The sequence below is a fragment of the Podarcis gaigeae genome (genome assembly GCF_964106915.1).
Source record: "Podarcis gaigeae genome assembly, chromosome: 1".
In the NCBI taxonomy this organism is placed as follows: domain Eukaryota; kingdom Metazoa; phylum Chordata; class Lepidosauria; order Squamata; family Lacertidae; genus Podarcis; species Podarcis gaigeae.
The window spans coordinates 110,375,842-110,399,160 of NC_139678.1; the positions used below are offsets into that span (position 1 = coordinate 110,375,842).

General features: G+C 42.8%; 1 protein-coding gene across 8 annotated transcripts in view; it reads right to left on the bottom strand.

The window, feature by feature from the left end:
• The window catches only part of STK39 (serine/threonine kinase 39), a 108,460-nt gene that overhangs the window by 69,551 nt on the left and 15,590 nt on the right, over positions 1–23,319 (bottom strand). Inside the window, exon 1 of one of the 8 annotated variants that reach the window (XM_083709583.1) lies at positions 15,409–15,472. The exons of 4 other annotated variants lie outside the window; for them this stretch is intronic. In XM_083709583.1, coding sequence (XP_083565709.1) covers positions 15,409–15,427 — 19 coding nt within the window. In that variant the 5' untranslated portion in view covers positions 15,428–15,472. Of the gene's footprint in view, positions 1–3,932; positions 3,985–6,099; positions 6,181–15,277; positions 15,300–15,408; positions 15,473–23,319 lie in introns of those variants that run through there. 3 more of the 8 variants (XM_083709584.1, XM_083709587.1, XM_083709582.1) reach the window with 3 other exon arrangements.

Below are 23,319 nucleotides of genomic sequence, written 5' to 3' on the forward strand. Positions count from 1 at the left end.
TCTAATAACTTGAGTTTTAGGCCTTTAAAAACACGAGCCCTTTAATGTATCACAGTGATCTGAGGGTGCAACTGCACAGACAGTCTAAAAGAGGAAAATCATCTATGCACCAGACATCTTGTCCCCTGTAAATCAGAACAGGATGGTAGAAAGGCAAGTGTGAAGTTTACACCGCCAGGGCCAAAATTAGGCTTCCCTCTCGTGAGTATTACTACTAAGAGGCAGCATTTCTTTGCAGAACTCCAGTAATGCAATACTGTAGAGGTATAGTGTAAAAAAAAATGAATTTGATGATGACTCAGTCCATTTAGTCTGAAGGAGAGGTTATTTGGGGAGAAAAGAGAGCCTTTCCCAGCTTTTTCAAGGTGGGTTTTGCTCATCTTCTTAAAATGTGCCAGTAGAAGTTGCTCCTGTCCACTTGGAGAGCTCAGAGAGTTTATTTTGAGAACGTTTCCAAGAGCTAAAGTCAGAAGGAGGAAGAGACCTGGGAAGGTTTTGAGCACAACAGAAGTTAATCTCTTTGCCAATATGCATCATTTTAACAAGTGATGGGAGAATTTTTTTTATTATTTTTTTGAAGAGGCAAACACATCATCTTCTAAAACTAGATTGTCACAAGTGACGCACTTATAACTTCCAACGTTTTTTTTTAATTAATAGCAACTGTAAATTTAGCTGGAGTAACCAGTTGGGGGAGGGGGGAACCTTCAACTTTCCCCACCAACCACTGGTCCCTACAGTCAAATTCTCATGAGCAGCTCACATTTCTATTTTACACACACACACACACTTTATATAAGTGTTTTATTTGTAACCTATAATTTGGTCCTTAAGGCTATTGAGGTGTCAGCTGTCAAGTTGAACTTGTTACACAAACTTTTTGCTTCAAAGTAATAGTAAGGCCAATTTATCTTCTTCTCAGATTCTTTCTCTAGAACACGAAACATGAACTTTCAGATACAAATACGCACTCACTGCACTTAGTCCCCCAAGCTGCGTCATGCATGCTTGCACATCACTTTAGCCCTCTACATTTCACTGCTGAAAGCTGAAGGTGTCAATGAACTCCAACAGAAAACACCAGGGATTATGTGAAATCATCACCTCTGGGCTCCAGCAGCTCTCCATCTAAGCCGCAACTAAACTGGACATTTAAAGCAGCAACATACAGTACTTTTCCGTGTATAAGACTAAAAAATGATGTTAAAAAGGGGGGGTAGTCTTATACATGGGGGCAATCTCCTCCCATTTTCTTAATTTTGAGTCCCCCAAAATAGGGGGAGTCTTATACACAGGGGCGTGTTATACCCAGAAAAATACGGTACATTCTTTAAACAGTCACGGCTTCCTCCAAATAATTTTGTGTGCTGCGGTTTGCTACAGGTGCGGCCATTATTCCCAGAGTAGGTTAACAATCAATCCCTCTTTGCAGGGAACTCTGGGAATTGTAACTCTCTGACGGGACTAAGGACTGACCGTCAACACTACCCATGTGCAAGGAACACACAAGTTAACTTGCTACCTTTCAGGGTTAGGATGTACTGCAATCGGTACCAGGATGTACTTTAACCACCGTAAAGGTAAAGGGACCCCTGACCATTAGGTCCAGTCGTGACCGACTCTGGGGTTGCGGCGCTCATCTCGCTTTATTGGCCGAGGGAGCCGGCGTACAGCTTCCAGGTCATGTGGCTGGCATGACCAAGCCATTTCTGGTGAACCAAAGCAGCGCCCGGAAACGGCGTTTACCTTCCAGCCGGAGCGGTACCTATTTATCTACTTGCACTTTGACAGGCTTTCGAATTGCTAGGTTGGCAGGAGCAGGGACCGAGCAACGGGAGCTCACCCTGTCGCGGGGATTCAAACCGCCGACCTTCTGATCGGCAAGTCCTAGGCTCTGTGGTTTAACCCACAGCGCCACCCGTCAGCAAAAATGTCTGGTGCTACTTTGCTTGACAAGGAAGTAGGCACGGACTTTTAAAACCAGCCACACACCACAGTGTTCCTATTTTGCAGACAACTTCTGCAGTCGCTCCCTGTATTCCTTTCCGGCTAACTGAAGGTAGCATTGACAGGAGAACATATGATCCATTGGCAGAGAGAATGTGCAATCCCCGAGGCATTTGCAGAAGATACTCTCCAGATGTAAAAGGATACAACGGCGCTGCGAAAGAGGCACACAAACGGCTTCTCATTTACCTGCATCAGCTGGCTACCTTCCCCCACAAGAGAACTGAGGCTGATTTAATATTAATAGGGTGGAAAGAGCATCCAAAATTCAGCTAGATCAGAATTCTATGAAAAAAAAGAGTTCCAGGCAACTAAAGGTGCTTTCTATCTTGCAAACTGTTTGTCACAGTTCGGCTTTCTCTATCAGAGAAATAATTCAAAGAATTTGACGGGACACATACACACACAAGTTAAGATGTCATCGCACAGAGACTTTACCATGTCAGCTTCATCTACTTGGTCAACCTATAGAGTGTGTTAGCAGAGCCTAGACTGCAATTATACAGCCAATTTAAAGTACCAGAGAGAGACCTGATTGTAGCTTAATGTTTGCATTCCTACCCTCACACATTCTGACCTGTTCCAAAAGGAGGAGCTTGCCATTCACCAAAACGTATTTTGAAAACCACCATTATATAGGAGGGGACAGGAAAACGATCCAGGTTAGCAGAAAATGTTTGTGAAAGTTAATGATCTTTGCAGATGTAGAACAAAAATGACTCTCTTTATAATAAATACCCTGCAGCTTTCTTCTTTTTTTAAAGGAGGGGGATGTGGTTTTCTAACCTGGCAACCTATGCTGGTCTGACACCAGAGTAACTGAGCAATTTTGTTATCCAAGCCACTGTAAAATGAGAAGAGATTTATTCTTCTGCCATGGAAGAAAACTTGGGTTTTCACAAAAGGTACTGAGCAAATTACGCTGCTCAACCAATTCGGTGAAAGAGGATTGCGACAGGATAGGATAGGATATAATTTTCACATTAATTCATTAACTTTTCCTCTCAGCCACAGCGCAAGGCCTGCCACAATGAAATCTGCTGCTGTCAGTGCCTATAAATGTCTAAGAAGCATGGCTGGAAACCGGGTATTCATTTCTCACAAGAGCACACAGACCTAGGAATTCACCATTCTGCTAATTGTTTCAAAGCAACGCAAACAACTGCCAATCGCGAACAAGTCAAGCTGAGCAATGATCCAAAGAGACCGAGAGAATTTGGTGGGCGGGGGAGGGGGGCTGTAAACTGAGATGATGCTTAGTGCGCACCAGGCCAAAGGAAGACAAAAGCTGCTAGGCCTCAAAATCCATTTACTGAATTAAATGGCCAGGAGGGGCTTCCTTTGAATAACAACTTTAATCTTCCAAGAATGGACTCCAACTACGTTTTAGCTAAACAACTGGTATTATGCAATAACAACTGAAGCAAACTGGCAAGAGCTGCTGTAGCAGAGCAGCTATGGGTGAGAAAGCTTGGAGCTCCTGATTTAAGTAATCTCGGCCATAAACCCACTAGGTGGCCTTACAGCGAGCTACTGATGCAGCCTCAGGCCCCACAGCTGCAATACAACAGATCTACTTAGTTTTACTTATTTCATTTTTAATCCTGCGGTGTCCTTGTGAAGACCTCAAGGAAGCACAGGCAGTTCTCACCTGCCCTGTTTTGTCCTCACTACCTGTCAATTCCTTGGCTGTTTAGCTTTCTAAAAATACAGAGTTAAAGAAAACTCCCAACTATTGTGTTATAATATGCGGGGAGCTAGATAGTAGGTAGGTAGGTAGGTAGATAGATAGATAGATATAGATATACACATACATAACACATATTTATACATACATACATACATACAAACATACATACATATATATATATTTATACACACACACACACACACACACACATATATCTACATATACACACACATACCATTTTTAGCATTACAACAGTGAGCCCCAATTAGCATGGGATTTATGAGCTCCTTCCTCGTCTTCACCTTGCTTTCAGTGAGAAACTATGAAATCCTGGTTTAGCAGCAAACAATACTGTTATTATTCTATCTGAACCTGGTAAACAATGGTTTGCTAAAAACCATGGTAGATCTGCAATCCTGGATTGCAAACCACGGTTGAACTTGGGCAGAACAGCATACAATGGTTTACTGCTAAAACGGGATTGGAATTCCCTAATCATGGAAAGTGATCAGCAAGTTCATAAGGTCAAGGCTTCTTCCCACCGATCAAACCTGTCACTTACTGTTCCATTCTAATGCATCTTTTCTTGGGTTATCCTTTAAACTGAAGGGCAGGGAGCTTATGTTCAACTTCTAATGTAAAACTGCATTGATTCCCAAACAAACACACCAAATTTAATTTATATCTATATAAAGAATTCCGAACAAGAGAATTAAAGCAAAGGCCTCCCCTCACCTCAGCTTCTTATTCTAACTTTTACATTTTCCAGATCCTTGTTAGAGGAGTAAAGAGCTCTCTTGCCAGCTTACACTGAAGGTGTTATGTCCTCTCAATGTAAATGAGCATGTCACCTGCCCCACCTTTGATTACGAACCACATTGCACACAACTGAACAAAAAACACCCCAGGCGAGGGATGAATAAACCGCAGTGGAGAGTTGACAACAGTCTTAGAATTAATCACATCATTTTGACATTTGCACTGCACACATTTCTGATGCTAGACATCTCAGAACAAACTGCAGCCAAAAAGGAGAACCTGGACATTCTCCCCTTGCTTTGCTAAAACCATACATTCCAATTTCCCCTTTTCTTGTGAGATTAAATAAGAGCTCCGCGGGGGGGGGGGGGGTGTTTGAAGGATGTTGAAATAGGAATTTGTATGGGTTTATTTTGCATCTTGGCAATGAAATAGTCAAACCAAAACACATTAAAAGGGAAAGTGCTAAAGGGGGGAGGCAGGGAAGAGAGATTCAATATAAGCTAGCACAATTCTCTCCCACCTAGTAAAAGCCAATTTGAGGCATAAATTTGTAATCAAAGCATCTAAGAAGTGTGTACTTAATGAAGTGTAAGACTATTCTCACCGAGCAGAAACTGTGTAGGGTTGAAACTATGCTAATGTCTGTGAGGGCATTTGCCTTTCAGGGATATTTCTGAAAACATCTAACCTTCTTACTTCCAAGAAACGAAATCTCACAGGCAGCACTGTCAGCTGGAAAATTTCCTGCACCCATGTTTTCCTTTGGAAAACTGGCATTTCCTAAAATTAACTAGGAAGGTATGGGCGGGACCTCAAGTAAGGCTAAACCATGGTTTAGTGCTAAGTGCATGTGCAGGAAGGAGTCCCAAGTAAGGCCTGTAATTCACACATTTTTGTCTCTTACGCAACCAGGAGAAGACCTTCAGTAGAATTTTCTTGGTTTCTCAGATTCTTGGTTTTTCATCATGTACAAACTGGAGATTCTGGTTTAAAACCAAGAAGCCAAGTTGGCTTGTTTTTCTTCTCTTAGCAGAGTCGCATTCCAATGAAAACAGAACTTCCAGGTAAAGCTTTGAATTTGCTTGAAGATAAAGAATTAAGCCACATTAGCAGTGCAATCCAAAGCGACCCTATGCGAGTCTATTCAAAAGTATGTTCCCATGAGTTTGTGTGGTAATTACTGCCAGGTGAATGTATAGGATTGCCGCCCAAGTGATTTGCTGATTTTCCTTGATCAACTATTTCAGGTTCAACTACCGGTACTTCTGAAAATTACTGGAAAATTGAAATTTGTCAGCATTTTTGTTTTAATTTACTCAACATAGATTGAATATACTGTATCAGATCTCAAGCTACTTAGAGCAGTGGAATTCCCCCCCCACACACACACACACACAAAAAGTTTCCCAGAACTCCCACATCCTAGGCAGGCCGTATTATACCAAAACTGCTGGGTTAAGTAGTAATAAAGAACATAATTCCACCTGGCTAATGAATGCCAAGGCACTAAAGTGACTGGCAAACACTTCACTTATTTTGAATTTTATGGAAAGAATACGGCTGCACAGTCTTGACTGAAGTACCATAACACTAATCACCTTTGTTTGCAAATGCATCCCCAATCAGCCATTTTCTTTTACCTGGAACTTACGATTTCTGCCTCACCACACCAAACCCTTTTCCTCGGGTTAGGCTGACAAACGAGAAGCATTGCCTAGCCCATTTCTGCAGTACAGCCAAACGAGTACAGACCAGAACACTCTTATACAACTGAAGTTTGTCTTGCAGTGATCCTGGCAGAAGGTCCGCTTTAGTATCTTTGTTTCGCTTAAGAAGTAAACATCCTGCATACAGTATTTGCTTTCCCCGCTTTGCCTACACGATTAAGTAGCAAGAAGTCTAGCACAGGTTTCCCCAGTCTGGTGAACTCCAGATATTTCAGGCTAAGACTCTCATCAGCCCTAGGCAGCATGGCGGTCATACAACACAACAGGGTGGCACCAGATTGGGGAAGGAACAGAGTGGGAAGCAAGATACATGGATCCATTTCACATACAGACCCCAAAACAGACTACTTCTTGGTATCAGGAGCACACCATTTCTCCTTGCCAGCTGACTCTTCGTAGACAATCCACCCAACCACTCCTGGCATTTCAGGCAGAAGAGAGGGCTGTGTGGTGTGCAAATTGTAATAAAATACCACGGCTGTGCAGACAAGGCACCAGGGTGCAGACCAGCAGCTGTGGAAAGACTGGACATGCCCACATTCAATCTGCGAAAGAAAGAGGAACTGAAATTGGCCAGACTGGGGGGCTGCATGTTCCATCAAAGTAATCCAGATGGATTCAAGCAGTCCAAAAACTGCAGGGAGCTACAAAGTAAACTGGGCTCTTATGACAACAGGCTAGCTCCCTGTTTTTGATTTTGTAGTATAATCGATGTCAACAATTCCTCTGCTTAATTGTATTATGCAGCTATCAGCATTTACAGTCGCCCTCAAAGAAAACGCTTCTGAAAACAAGTTGGGAATTTGCAATCGGGGGGTGGGATGGCAGTGGTGGTGGTTTCTTCTTCCTAGATCCTTTCCCTTTCTTGCCTTTCTTTCCCTCTCACTTCCCCTTTGGTGGCCACAAGACGAGCCATGCTCTTAGCAAAAGAAATTCTCTTAGGCCAGGCATGGAGAACCTGCAGAACTGAAGACGTGGCTGGACTCCAACTCCTATCAACCCCAGCCAACATGACCAAAAGGCAGGGATGATGGGAACTGTAGTCCTGTAACATCTGATGCCCTACAGGTCCTCACCCTGTCTTCGGCCACAGTTGCTTTTATGGTTTGCCATGCATTTACACCAGTCTGGAAACTAAACTAATACCCATGCACCTCTTACCTGCGCTACATCTTGTCTGCACCCACTCTCATACACAAACACACACAAAGGCTTGTGCACAACTGATGTGGCAGTTTGTGCACACAACTCACACTGTGTTGAGAACCTGGAGAATAGCTGCCAACTGGGATAGGCAACATTGGGAGCAACTGAAAGACCAATAGCTTAGACTTGGGCTGTATTCACATGTGGAGTTCATCGCGTTAGAGCAGGGTTTCCTAAACTTGGGTCGCCAGCTGTTGTTGCACTACAACTCCCATCATCCCTAGCTAGCAGAACCAGCAGTCAGGGATGCTGGGAATTGTAGTCCAAAAACAGCTGGAGACCCAAGTTTGGGAAACCGTGAGCTAGGTTGTGGAAGTGGCAAAGTGATTTTTTTCCCCAGGAATCCAACAGCACAGAAATGAGTGCTAAACTTGTTCTACGTTCTATTCCATTAGCTTTTCTGGAAGTGGCTTTTACACTGTGCGAAAGCTCAAATATAATGTGCAAAGCAACAGGGAAATGTCAGGGAAACTAAATAAACAGCAGTGTGAACGCCGCCTTAGCATAAGCCAACTTCATAAGTCGATGAGCACAGCTAGGTGACAACTACCAGACATACCCATCTGTTAATGTTCCCCCAACACTGTGTGCTATTCACTGAAGAGAGCCGTTTAAAGATGAGTCCTCCTTGTTCCTCTCCTTTCGAGAAAAATGGATCTCTCTTCAGAATGCCCCTGACTGGAAGAGAGAATGTGTATCTGTACTCTAGCTAGCAGAGCCAAGAAAAATCCTGGGATATTCTCCTCTCCCCACCCGCAAGAGTTCGCCAAACATGGCCCTTCTAGTGGTGAAAATGTCTGCACTTAAAACATGTGTCAACAGAAGCTAAGGCACACCGTCCTCAACAGACCCTAACACTGCATGTTAAGTGGCCACGCAGCCAAAGCTTTCGCTGAACCTAGAAGTCACAGGCACTGCAAACCATCCGCCGCCGCCAGACACACGCAGCTTTGAAGTTCCAAAAAGCAGGGAGAGCTCGGTGCTCGGATTCCGTCACATTCTGTTCTTTCAGTTCTAAAGCACACAAAGACCATTTGTTACTGCTCTTATGGAGAGGCAGGGTGATGGAAATCCTAAATAGGCTGCTTTATCAATTTTTGGGGAGGGGGGGTTAGAAAACAAAAACACAGCCACAGCTTGTTTCAAGCTCATCTCGGCCTGCTGGTTCACTCTAGTGATATCTCTTGTTGTTCACTCTTTCGATCTGGCCGCCTTCCTCAGTCAAACAGGAAATTTAAAAAGACAATTGAATTGCAGGTAAGGCCGGACATTGTCTACTGCAGGCTGCACTGTAACATGGAATCGCTGCTGTGCCACAAGAGAGTACATATTCTATTCTATTCTATTCTTTATACTGTAAAGTGGTACCTTGGGTTACAGACGGTTCAGGTTACAGACTCCGCTAACCCAGAAATAGTACCTCGAGTTAAGAACTTTGCTTCAGGATGAGAACAGAAATTGCGCAGCGGCAGTAGCGGGAGGCCCCATTAGCTAAAGTACCATACTTCAGGTTAAGAACAGTTTCAGGTTAAGAACGGACCTCCGGAACTAATTAAGTTCTTAACCAGAGGTACCACTGTATTTATATTTATATTGCCCTTCACCTGAAGATCTCGGGAAGGTTGCAAAAGATTACATATTCAAGGTCGTTCATTTCAGCAGAGCAGGGGTGTTCCATATTGCCTGTTCGCTTACACCCCTGGTGTATAACAAGGTAAGGTGACCGCCTCAGGTGGCAGGATCCACAGGGGCAGATCTGGCCTCCCAAGCAATGCACTGCCCACTGCTGCCGCCGTGGTGGTGCTCTTAGGATGCTGGATCTGCCACTTCCACGGCAGCCCCTCTAATGCCATATTTACAGCAGCATCTTGGCCAATAGGTCTCCTCCCACCTCTAGGGAGGAAATGCAGAGGTTGCCGTCTGGGGTCTCCTGGGCTCTGCACCAACCTTTCTCACCAATTCCACCCCCCAAAAAAACATACTTTGATTGCCACTTCAATTGTTGGGTAAGGTTAACTGGATCCCCCTCTTTGTTCCTAATGTAGATCTTTATTCCCCCATCCTTCTTCCTAATGTAGCTCTACCCCCCCTCGGGGGGGCACCATTCTGTGATTCGCCTCAGGTGCCATAGTGTCTCGGGACAGCCCCACTCTAGAGAATATCCTATAAACTGAAACTTGCACAATGAAAACTTTTCCGGAAAACCTACACCACTGCCTGCAGCAATGCGCAGTGTGTTGAAACTGAGGAAAAAAACAGAATGAGCCTGGCCTGAGGTTAAGCAGCTGAGAGAGATCATTAAGAGATTTTCTTCCAAGTTCCATTTTTTAAAAATTACAGAAGAAGTATGTGGGTTCAAAGGAGAACCTGAAATGCCTCTTCCCACCTTTGACCAGTGGGAAGAGTTACAGAGACACAGATGCCATCACTGTCATAGTGACAATGAGCCATTTTGGGAGTAAGAGATAAGGAGCTGAGACCAGTTCCTTCAAACACTCCTCTTGTGCTCAACTTTGTCCCCCTACACATCAGCTGAAAGAGGAGTGTGATAGGAAAAGAACAGCCCATGTCTTACTGCTTCTGAGGCATGCACTAAGGCTTGAGAGCTCCTTTAATAAGCAACTCCATTATATTATTAGTTGCCTGCTGAGTCACTGTCTTCCTCCGCTTTAGGTGAGGAGGATGAGAACGCAGATAAAGTTGTAACAATTCCGTAAGAGATGAAAAGAAAGAAGTCCTTACTCCTTGGCACAAACACACAAAATATAACATCAGAGTAAAAAAAAAAAATTATGTTGTGTTCTGTTTTAATACGGGAGGAGGCCTGCAGAGCTAACCACAGCAACAGAAAAAAGGAAAAGGGAGTACATCTGTATTTTACAGAACAAACAGAAGCCTGGTTTTCCATATGCCTTTGATATATTAACACCTTTCAGATCTTTTCTCTCTCTCTCCCTCTCTCTCTCTCTCTCTCTCTCACACACACACACACACACAAAACACATATACACACAGAGAAATATTCCATACTTCATCTGGTGGCATCAGAAGCCACTGAGCATTCTTTCTCCAATCTACAGGGAGATTTCTCACCCCTGAAATCTACCAGTGGAGTGCGTAAACCTTTGATGCAACGGGAAAATGATTCACTTACCATTTGTGAAGAGAGAGGGGAAGTACGCATGGAATTGAGCATTTTGCACGCTCCAAGTGGATGATGGAAAGACACCGTAAGTGGCTAAGAGTTTATCACTCTGAGCCTCTGGTTAGTGGTTGGGCAAGCAAAGCCGGATGTTCAGTTTAAATCACACATTTGGCAATCTGTTTTATAGGCTTGCCTTTCCATCCATTTGCAACACAGTACCATTAAGAGATGAGACATGGGAATAAAATCTGGGGGGAAAACCATGGGTCGGGGAAGAGGGGCAGTGGAAGGTATTAAAGCAGCATGCTATATGGTCTGCAAATCTGCTTCTTGTGCACGATTAGGGCAATGGGTGAAATTCAACATCACCCGTTTACGAATGCTTTGTCTGTGCAAGCATTGTTGCTTGCCACCTCACCTCCCCTATGCGCTCTTCTCACACCACCACCTGGAGCCAATTATGGGGGAGGGCACAGGGAGAGGAGGAGAAAGCACCATTGCACAAGCGGAGGTCCTTGCAGAGGGTTCCCACTTACAGGGCTCGTTAGTTGAATCCTGCCCACTATTCCTGTGCTCCAGCCTCAACCCTCACACCCACTGTCAAGGGGAACCAGGGAGGATTAAGTATAGAACACAAAGCAATATCCACCTCAAAATCAGAGAGCCAAACTGGAAGAAGACCATAAGGCCTAGCTTTATCACCAGGTGGATCCCAATCCGGGTGCAATGATTCTAGGAACATAAACTGGAGGGATGATGAATGGCTTGCAACTTTATTCTTCGGAGCCTCTGGTACAAACTTGAGCAGCAACTTCTATGCCTCTGGAATGTTCTGGATCTCTCCTGTGGCTCAAGGTTGGCTTCGTCCAACTCTCACAACCCACATGGCAGCTGTACTTTTAAAAATCAGCCAGGGTCAATCTTCTTAAATGTTGAAAAAACTGCTTTTGGGAGGGAGGAAGCAGACCAGAAACCCACGTGTTCGGAAGCATCTGCTACTAACAGCTAGAACAAGAGTTCAATCTACGGGCCTGGCCAAAAGCCAGGCAGTGAACTTCCACAAGAGGCCCACAGCTAATAGCTATCTACCTCTGGATACACTCTGCAGTAGTCCAGGTAGGTTTTTTGCCAGGTTGTGAATATTCATTTTAATTACCATGCTCCTTCACCCATCTGAACAGTTTAATATTAAAAGATACAGTGAATGGGTTGCAGTGAATACAAAGCAACAGCAGCTGTTAAGAATAGACTAAAGAATAGCAGACTATGCTCTGAAGTCTAACAGTGCAGTCCCCCTACTAAAGCCAAGCATGTTTTGGCCTGTTCAGTGCCTGAATGGACCGCCCAGAGCCCCACATGACGTTCTGTGATGAAAGAAAGGCAGAATATAAAACAAAACACCGAACTTAGTAAATGGAGCAGTAAAATCTGGGGAGGTATTTTTTTCCTGGCAGATATGTTAGAGCATCACTGCTAGGAGGTGTCAGGAGAAACAGGCAAGTTGAAAACTCTGAACACCCACAGAAGAATTTCCTCCATCATGTCATACTGCGATGAAAAACAAGCCACTTCACTCCCTTCTATGTCCCACACATCTTTCGCACTAATGCACTGGTTCATCCAAGAAAATCACCCGTGAACCAGCTTCAACCTCCTTCAACCTCTGTTTATATATCAAAGAGTGAATCAGAAAAGGCCAGATGTTCTTGACTCATCCTGAGATAAAAAAAAATAAAGTGATTGTGTTAATAACACAAGCAAATATCACGACCCACAAATGACTCTGTATGGGAAACAGTGAAATACGGAACGCTTCACTGGGAGTTGTTAGCTCAGGTTAACAAACCTGGAGTAAAGCTTGATAGTTGACTCTTCAACGCATTCAGCCTCGCTACTCCAAAATATCTACCTCATTCCCAGTGCTTTTCAACTCAGACTTGAAAGCACTGAAATAAACCCAAAACCCCATCTGCAACATTTGGAAATACGCTTTTCCTAAGTAAACAAAATACTTCGCTGCTGCAGTTTTAATGTTATTTTATATGCTCATTGTACTTTATATTTTTATTTTTTAATTGCCATGGGATAATTTTTTATGATGAACAATATTGATATTCCATACTCCACACTCCAGTCATGTTATACTCCAGCATGAGCCAACTGTCCTAAGTTACTACTTGTGTATTTCAGGGCCTTTAACCTCAGAGCAGTTGAAAAGCAGAGGTTTTCTACACTCTTCCTATAATACTTTCAAGACAGGGAGGGTTCTAATGTGCCTTAGCAGTTATGGACACACTATGTCATGGGTAGGCAAACTAAAGCCCGGGGGCCGGAACTGGCCCTATAGCCTTCTAAATCCGGCCCGCAGACGGTATGGGAATCAGCGTGTTTTTACATGAGTAGAATGTGTCCTTTTATTTAAAATGCATCTCTGGGTTATTTGTGGGGCACAGAAATTCATTCATTCCCCCCCCCAAAAAAAAAATATAGTCCAGGGCCCCACAAGGTCCGAGGGACAGTGGATCGGCCCTCTGCTGAAAAAGTTTGCTGACCCCTGCACTAGGCCAAGTAAACCTTTGAGAGGAATTATGTTAATGAAGCTATGAATTAACATGATAATAAGTATGGGGGAAGAGGAGAAAAACCATGAACTCATCATGATTACCCGAGTATCACGCAGTTCAAACACTTGCTAAGAATTGTGCGAGGAATGGATGAGTTCATCTCAGCAATTATGATCACAGTCCCTCTATTTTGCATTAGATGAGAAATAAATTAAGGTAAAACAGCTAATAGACTATGTTTCTAGGCATATCTACAGGCCCAATATACCGCAGAGGAGGCAGTGACTTATATTCTACTATAATATTTAAAGTGTCAAAGAGTTAACTAATGCATTCTGTGTCTACCCCACAAGAGTTGGGCACCCCCCCTCACCCAACAACAAACTTTTGTGGTTGTAAGCAACAAACCCTTATTTATATTCCCCCAGGGGTGGAGAACCTGTGGCCCTGCAGTCATTGCTAGGATTCCCATCACAGTCCCAACCAGCATAGTATTTACCATTTTAAGACAGTTTCAAACTAGTATTTTATACATGTCCGTTCTAGGTCATCGTCTATCCTCCTTTGGGGAGGATAGGATACCTACATCAAACAAAAAAATAATTCTATATTTTTTGTGTGTGTTAAGCATGTGCTCCTTCAGATCATCTAGAAAGGATGCCAACCTGCTTCCATGGAACCAACAACTGGCATGCTTCAATATGTCTATTTAAGTATTCAGAGAGAGAAATCTCTTTCCCTAGCATGTAGAAAATACATGCCCATCTACCTGGAAATCTGCTTGAAAAGACAAACAAATTTATTATAGTATAAACTTCCACGGACTAGAGTGCACTTCAGCAAAACATGAGGCAATTCTTAAATTCCCTGTGCCTGATGGTACAAAAAAAGCATATGCCACAGTAAAATTGTCTTGATTTGTTGTGGCAAACAAAACTAACTCTCTGAACGTCAACATTTCCACTCCAGCCCCAGCAATCCTACAGCTCTAGTTCCCAAAACTATGACAATAAGTATGCCCGGCAATTGGAAAAAGTTGTTAAGACTCATTCCAATGATGAGCATATTTTATTTTATTTTTAAATCTACTTTGCAACTAAATGGGCACATCTTGGACAAAGTGCTCCTGTAATAGGCACAAATCAGGCACACACACGTACACTCACGAGCAGCTGGTACACAGAGTGCAAAGTTACGACTAGGAGCTGTTCATCAGATACTGTACTCTTAACGAGTATGAAATCTGAATAAAGATCAAATGCATATTCAAATTTACTACTTAAATCTTTTCAGGAAATTATAATCATCTATGGGTCTCACTTCTGTGCCATGAAGCCTTGTTTGCAAAATGCGAGGAGGAGCTTTATGGGGAAAACAAACTTGATATAAGGTTTCTTTTATTAAAAAAAAAAATAGACTAAATGCAGCTCTCTCCGGAGAGGTACTGGAAAAATACTAGCCCCTCCTCCAGTTAATTAGCCTTCCAGGCTGACTGCCAGTAGAAACCTCCTGTCTTTTCTCACTGGCATAGCTTGCAGAATAGGGAAAAGGGAAAAAAAGGCAGCAAGGGACTATAGTCTAGAAATGAGAACCTTTATGCCCCTTTTCTCTTTTTGCTCATCTCAGTAGATAACTGAAGAAAAAAAGCCTCTCCCCTAATTAATGAGCATGTCTCCCTCCCCACTGATGGTGGGGTGCAACAGGGAGGGCAAAACATCCCCACGCATCAGAATTCGCTGCAGCCCAAGGCCTGTGAATTGCTATACAATCCAGGCCACGGAACAGAACCGCTGGGTGTGTCTGGATAAAATCTATCTGTTATCATTAAAAATATGAAAAACACCTCAGAGCTGTCTAACGAATGAGTTGAACCAAGAAACCTCGTGTCCCCCCCCCTTCACGGACTAATACCTTCCGCATGAAATACGTGAGTGTGGGGAGGGGGGATTTTCCGCCACACCGACAGGTGTGTATGAAAAGCAACAGAAAGCATGGAGGTGCCGCGGTTCAGGAAGTGAAAGGCAAAGTCTTTGGCAGCCTGAGCCGACTCTCGTGTAGCAGGTGTGGCACAAATAGGGCTCAGCTGGGGAATCAGTTTTCAGCACCACAACAGACTCCCAGAATACAAAGCAATTAATAAAAGCCCATAGTGTCGTTCTACTCCCTCCTCACTGACCCAACATCGCATGCTCAGATGGAAGGCGCAGTCTACTTGACTCCCCGTCAGGCTTGAGGCCTGGCTTTGTTCATTTTCGGCGTCACCTGCCGGACCCTAAGCTTGGGCCTTGCTCTATGTAAGCAGCAAACCTTTCTTAGAAAGACACATTTCCCAGACGTTTTCTGACACAAGTTTGCACCGGTGCAAGGGGCCACTTCCGTAGTCCTCCGTCTCCTGGCATCAGTGGCAAGATGTTGCCAGGAGATAGGAGCACTTACCAAGACAATGGGATGCGGTCTCCCCGTATGCCAGCGCTGAATAATATATTTTTGCTATAACATGCTGCACAGGGATCAGAGGGCAAAGTCTGAAAAGGCAGCAGTTCTAATCTCATAAATTGCCTGAAGGCCAATCCACCCCCTTATGTTTTCTGGGCATCGGTCAGCCTTGTTTGCTGCTCAGGGATCTCTTTCCTACCTTGCTTGTATGATCCACAACTATGTTTAAACCTTGTATTTTCCGACAGAAAAACTCCCAGGGTCCCCTATGCAGGACGTGGAAACATAATATGCAAATCTGAACTTTAATAGCAATTAACTAAAGGGAAGGTGAGAATTCATTACAAAAGGAAAAGCACTGAAACCAACCACAATTTCTCTTCCTTTTCACCATAGCTGTAAAAGTTTGCAGACCACAGCAAAGAGGCCGTAACAACCAGATCATATCAAGATGCAACTATTTTAGACTAAGACAGCAATGCTGTCCTTACTTAGCTGGGAATAAGGCCCACTGAACTCAACAGGACTTACTTATGAATAGTCCAATACAATAAATAGATACAACATTTTATATCCTAGATTTTTAAAGCTGAATGTTAGGATATCAAAAGTAGTTAATTTATTAAACAGAGATCTAGAAAATACTAGTTAAGCATGGAGAGGAAAGGAAAGAAATGCAAAAGTTTATTTGGTACAACTCAAAAACACTAACCAACCTGCTCTCATTGTCTCTTAATGAGGTAACTACAAGCCAGAAAAAACACTGTTAAGAATAATTAAAAGATTCAAGAGTTAGAAAAATGTACTGAAAAATGTACCATCTTAAATTATTCATGCTGCATTCCCATGCACAATGTTGAGTAAGTATGCATAGGAACAGTTTTTACAACCTAACTAGCAACATCTGTCTTGCATCCTCTTTCCTCTATCTTTATGCTGACGTACATAGTACACTAGCCTATTGACCATATGGCATCAAACATTTGATGACCCAACAAAGGCATATCCCATATAACATTTGACACTTCTTGTAGCAGTTCTGCCATCTAGTGCCAACAGTATCACCACGATTTGGCATGCACGTCATATTAAGCCATAATTAAAAATGAATTATGACTTAAATGCTTCTCTTCTCCACCGTTCCTGCTGTTGCACTGCAGATGAAGCAAGCCGGAGTCTAGTTTCCCATGTTCCCTGAAGCTGAGCTCATGGTTTGTTTCTCTCCACACAAACTACAAACTGTAGCCTAGATCTGTCCTGGGTTACCGCTCATGGTTTGTTGGGAGAAAAAACAAGTCATGGGTCAACATTTGGATACAATGACAACTAGACCATGGCTTGTTTTCTGGAAGCAGGAGTGTGGGAAATCGTGTCCTCCTCCCAGAGAGCACACATTGCGGTCTGATCATCAAGGCTGACCTCACTGCTGTTGTGAGTGGGAGCGATTGGATAGCCACAACAACACAGTTGGTGGACCCTTGGTTGCTGGGGTAATTCTGGCCAATGGGATCATTTCATACATTAACCGAGGGGCCTTTTATATACCGCTGCACGTTGTGTTGAGTTTCCTCTTTTCGCCTTGTGCATCGGATCACCCGCCCACCCTCCCTATATTTAGGGTTCATTATGACCTTGCTATGCCGTCGTGGGTCGTCTGTTCTTGGGGGCCCAGTAGGAATTCTCCCATTTGGCTGATTGGCTGGTGCCACTTGGGTTTCGCCTGCCGCACAGCAAATCGTCACAACTTTGTAAGGTTTGGCGGATAGGCACTGGTTCAATGGTGGTGGAGGTGTGATGTGGATAAGCTGTGCCTGCCCCACCAATGCTAGGGTATTCCGTTAAAGGAATCCAGGGGCTCGCCTTGCTTTTGTCCAATCCCCTTCCAGGGGTTAGGGCCACGCTAGAGCCCCTGGGAGCATTTGGGGTGAGCTAGAGTCTGAACCTGGTCCAATGCTCCCCCAGGATGTTTTCCCGTATTGACGTCTGCTGGAGTCCAGGTATCAGTGCTGCCCTGCTGAGGTCAGGTGCAGCTAGTCGGGAACCAATGCCTAAGCAAACCACTCATGATCTGTAATCAATAAAGTTGTGGTCAAAATTATGCCAATAGCCTTAAACTAAATTCCGTGTCAATTGTGTCTTTATTTATTGAGGGAGGTCTTGGGATCTTAACACGCAAGAACTTTTACGAAGCAAACAGTGCCTCCCACACTGTCAACCTTTAATAGCATCCAAGATCTACCAGCTGAGGAAGGCCTGCTTATGCTACTCTTGCACACGTAAGTATTTCTGCACAGAGTGATTCACTACCGCAAGTGTGAGGAATCTTTGGCCCTCCAGATGTTGCTGAACCACAACTCCCATCATCCCTTGCCATGGACCATGCTTGCAGGGGCTGATGGGAGCTCAGCAAATCTGGAGGGCCAACACCTGGTACAAATCACCACTAGCGTGAGGGTAATCACCACCTTGACGCCTTCTTAAATCCATACCCCCACATTTCTGCCTAATACATATACCAAAAGAGAGGCCATTTTATCATTTAAAACTTTAAATACACCTCTCCTGAAACTGTGGATTCACATCAAGTTCACAAAGCAGCTTCTGTCCACAGAGTATTGAGATGTAATTAGTCTGGCGAGATGATTTAAGTTGGTATTAATCATACAACTGGAATAAAACCAATATTAATTCAGCATACAGGGCACTCAAATCAGGTCAAATACCCAGAGGAAAGAAAAAGTGGAAATATTAACCCTACAGATGTCATAACAATCTGCCACTTAATTAACAAGTAACTAATTATTAACATCTTCACTCAGGCTCTCTCCATTGCACCCTGGAAACCTCTGAAAAGAAAAGCAGTTCTGTAACAAAAAAAAAAGATAAATCTCTCTCAGTGCACCATCTATCTGGCAAAAAAAGGGAAAAAATCAAGTTTGAAGAGGCTTTGCTTGGTTGACATGAGAAAATTCATTCCTAAGGGCAACATGTGCATCTCCACACATAAAGAGTCCTCTGTAGACCACTTATCAAGCACTACCATCAAAGCTATTTACGTGGCCCATTGGCCATGCTTATTAACATCTGAATGGAGCCAGTCATCCTGTGGTGTCATTCAAAATAAGTTCAGCCATTTTGAGTAGCTATTGGATTTGTTGCATTTTGAGTAGCTGTTGTCCGATTCTGCAGTTGCCTCCCTTACCATCACCACCGCCAACACTGTGGCTTTAACTACAACCCACTTAAGACGAAGGTGAATCTCTTATTCTTCATGCCATAAAGGTAAAGGTAAAGGTACCCCTGCCCGTACGGGCCAGTCTTGACAGACTCTGGGGTTGTGCGCCCATCTCACTCAAGAGGCCAGGGGCCAGCGCTGTCCGGAGACACTTCCGGGTCATGTGGCCAGCGTGACATCGCTGCTCTGGCGAGCCAGAGCCGCACACGGAAACGCCGTTTACCTTCCCGCTGGTAAGCGGTCCCTATTTATCTACTTGCACCTGGAGGTGCTTTCGAACTGCTAGGTCGGCAGGCGCTGGGACCGAGCAGCGGGAGCGCACCCCGCCGCAGGGATTCGAACCGCCGACCTTTCGATCTGCAAGTCCTAGGCACTGAGGGTTTAACCCACAGCGCCACCTGCGTCCCTCTTCATGCCATAGATTGACCTATAATGCCACCCACTGAAGGCTTATTAAAAAACTTAAACCACCTTAGGAACATTGTTCTGAGATAGTAGCTCCTGCTTACATTCCACGGCTCCTTCTCCCTTGCCAGTTTCGCATTCAGGTACATACATCCCAAACTACAAATACAAAGACCTCTCCTTTAATCAGCTGTGAATCATGTACAGACACTTAAATCACTACTTTAATCTGGAGGGGGGTGGAAATGTTGCTTTGAAATGAACCCCAGGCAAGGCAGCAATCGGGAAAGTGATTCTTACCTAAATGTCTGCCAGGAGCAGGTCGGCCATAAAGCTCAAGTTGATTAGAGCATGGTGTTGATAACGCCAAGGTTGCAGGTTCGATCCCCATATGGTACAGCTGCATGTTCCTGCATTGGCAGGGGGTTGGACTAGATGATCCTCAGGGTCCCTTCCAACTGTACATTTCTATTATTCTATCAGGCCTACCTAGTGAGCACAGCAACTCGTCTCGGTAGATCTGACCCCTAGGAGGAAGCAAATCCATCCATTCCTATTGGGAAAGGGAGAGAAACACCAGCTGTGGCATGTTGATGCTCCTTTTTCTGTGCATGGCTGTTGCTACTGTAGATAAAGGGCTGGAGTTTCTTGCTGTAGATGCTTGTGGGCAGCAGTTCACGGTGTGTGGGGAGGTTGGATGGATTAGAGGGGAAGGGGGAAATGTTAAGTTACTCAAATGCCACTGAGGTCTATTGGCTCAGAGTGGGGTCTTCTTTGTGCAAGAGGCAGAAGAGGGAGGAAGAGGGCTATTGCAAGTGAAAAACAGGGTGGGAACTGTTGCTAAGACCACTGGTTATTTAATCTATTTGAATGTCTTGGAATTGTAGAATTAGAAGGCACAACATCATCTGGTCCAACGCCCTGCAATGCAGGAATATTTTGCCCAACGTAGGGCTCAAAAAGCTAAGATTGAGAGTCTCGTGCTCTACCAACTGTCTTGTTTGCTTTTACCTAGGTATTTGGTTAAATTGGAAATGCAGTTTTTTGTTACTGCAGTTTCGCTTGCTTACCTTATGACTGAATTTTTGAGATATTGCTTATAGGGCTTGCTAATACGATTTTTGCAATTTCTGTATTGTTTTTCCCTGCTTATTTGTATTACTTTGTTCTCCACTCCAAGACTGAAAACATTTAGTGAAGTGCAGGATATAAATACTGTTAAGTAATAATACTTACTATTGTAAGTATTTATAATATTTAAATAAGTATTATTTAAATAAGTAAATACCTACTTATTTAAATAATACTTTAACAGTATTATTTAATACTTTGCAGTATTTCTGTACAGCAAATAAAGTATTTTTATTTTATTTATTTTTATTTTTGCAAAGTGTGCTGGTGGTACCTTAGGTTGTAGCATGGGCAGTAAATCAAAGTGACAACCATCAGAAAGCTACCTCCTCTCCATCAAGAGCAATTTTCCAAGGTTAACATTTAAGAAAAGTATCTCATAGGGCAAAACAAATTCAAACAAAGCATGCAAGAGGGGGCAGGAGTCAAGCTAAAGCACAGAGGAGTGAGGAGGCAATGTACATTCCAGCAGACTATTTAAGGGGGAAAGGGCACCTGGAAATTGAGCAGAGTTTGCCCAGCAGCAGAGTAGCCAACACATAGTTGGTCTGCCTATACACAGTAGCCCCAAAAAGAGTATGGTGAATCAAAAAATCCCTTGTTCCCCCAGGTGAGAGCTGAGAGGCAAGGGTTAAAATCCACCTCTGATAGAGGACTTGGGGGGGGGTTCCTCTCTCTTTCTGTCTCTCTTTTTTGTTGTTTATTATTCTTATTTAGTGTTTTTAAATTGGATTCTATGCTGAAAATTTTCAATTTAAAACAAAAATAAAAAAGGAAATCCTTTGTTCACTACATTGGGATGATACCTGCCAATGTTCAGGGTTGTTGTAAGGAACCCCTTTTGAACACTTGAAAGCACAGCGGACACTCGGTTATCATTGCGCTTCCTTATTATTCTGCAGCAGAACTGTAAACACACTTGAAACTAAAGTGCGCTCAGGAGGGCTGTTCTCCCAGGACAGCTGATTCCTCTCTTGCAGCATATGACTAGATATTCAGTTGTCCCTCCAAAGCCAGTTCCATCTGGCTGTGGTTTCCTCGGACAACATAATTAGTAAGGAATACTGCAGCTGGTTACAAATGCAGCTGTCAGGAAGAAGAATCCGGCCGCATTACCCGGTGCCAAACTTTGCAGAGCCAGCACTGTCCAGGCTGACATTGAGACCAAGCGTGCCAGAACAGAAGTTTGGGCTTTTACTAAGCAATATTTCAACAACGTCAACTGTGGCATAACGTTAGTGGTATTTGGTAGGGAAGCTACTAATTCAGCAGCTGGCCGTACGAGGGGGGTTTTGTGAACAAGAAGTTGGGGGAAACAAGTTCCCTTGACTTTTAAAAATTAATTATTGATTCATTATTGAGGGAGGACATCAACTTCATGGCGTGCTATAATCTCAGGGAAAATGAAGATGATATATAGATGGCACCTTACTCCAGCAAGACTGGCAAAAATGTACACAAATAGATCACCTATCTGCTGGAAAAAGAAATGGGATCTTATTTGCATATGTGGTGGAACTGCATAATTATCCGAGACTTCTGGAACAATATTTATGATGAAAAGATATTTAAACTTAATTTTTAAAAAAGACCAGAAACCCTCCTTCTAGGCATACTGCCAATAGAAATAGGAAAAAATATAAAAACATTGTTCATGTATGCAACGACGGCAGACAGAATATTAGTGGCGAGAAATTGGAAAAATGAGGCAATACCTACAATAGCAGAGTGGCAAGCCCTAATGATAAAATATCTACAGCTAGCAAAGATGTGGCAGAATCCGAGACCAGGGAGAAGAGTTGGTGGAAGAAGATTGGAGGAAATTTAAAATTTATTTACAGAAACATTGTAAAAGTTTTGAATGTTGATGACATTGAAATGAACTGAAGGGGTTCTAACAACAAGGCTAATAAGAAGATTGGATTGATAATAGATAAATTAATTGGATATGAATTTGCTGAATTAATTTATTAAAGGGATACAAAAAAGGGAGATGTGGGGAAGTCAGGAAAATAAGTGAATCAAAGATGAGAAATTAAAAAGAGGGATTTTTGTTTTTTTGTTTTTAGTGTGTTTTGTTTTTTGCTTTTTGCTTTTTCTATAAGTGTTTGTATTTTTTGTATTTTGTAACTTTATATTTTTGTGTATGTGTTTTTTTCTTTTTTCTGCTTGTTGTTATTCCTAAAACTTAATAAAATATTATTAAAAAACAAAACAAAACAAAGATGACAGGGAGAGTAAGAGATCAATAGAAACAGAATGTATATAAAGAATGGAGAATATTTAAAGAATATCTAAAAAAATATTGTAAGAAGAATGTCCTGGCAGAACTAGAGTGATTCTTGTAAATAAAAGGTGGAAATGATATTATGTTTGGACTTACGAAAATAATTAAGTTAATTTGAGACTGTGCATTATAAAGGAAAGAATAGATATAGTAAATGAAAATATTTGGAAGTCTTTTTTAGCTAATTCACAGTAATGTTTTTGTTCTTTTTTGTGAGTTTGTAAATACAGTATGATATGGTATTTACATATATGAAATGCATAGTATTATGTTTTTTGTTTGCTTTTCTCTTTTTCTCTCTTTTTATTTTCTTTCATCTTTATTTTCTCGCTTTGCGTCTGTATTAAATGTCGTTGAGTTTGGATATTTTTTAATTCAAATTAATAAAGATTTAATAATAATAAATAATAATAAATAATTATTATTTTTGTCGGGTGGCAGGGCTGGAATAGATATATACCCAATGCCTGAGTCAAAATCCACCTATAATCTGTAATCACTAAAGTTGTGGCCATTTCTAATCCAGATTGTTGTCTACTTGATTTTATTAATCATATCTTACATTTAGCCACTGCCCGAGGAGGTGGTGGCACTGTGACTGGGCCCACAACAAACAAACTTTGTGGTGCATTCCCCTACCTTTTCCCCCAGGAAAAAAACAACAACACTGGTCATATGGATGGCTTTATTCACACAATTGCACCAAAATGCAAGTAAAGCATGC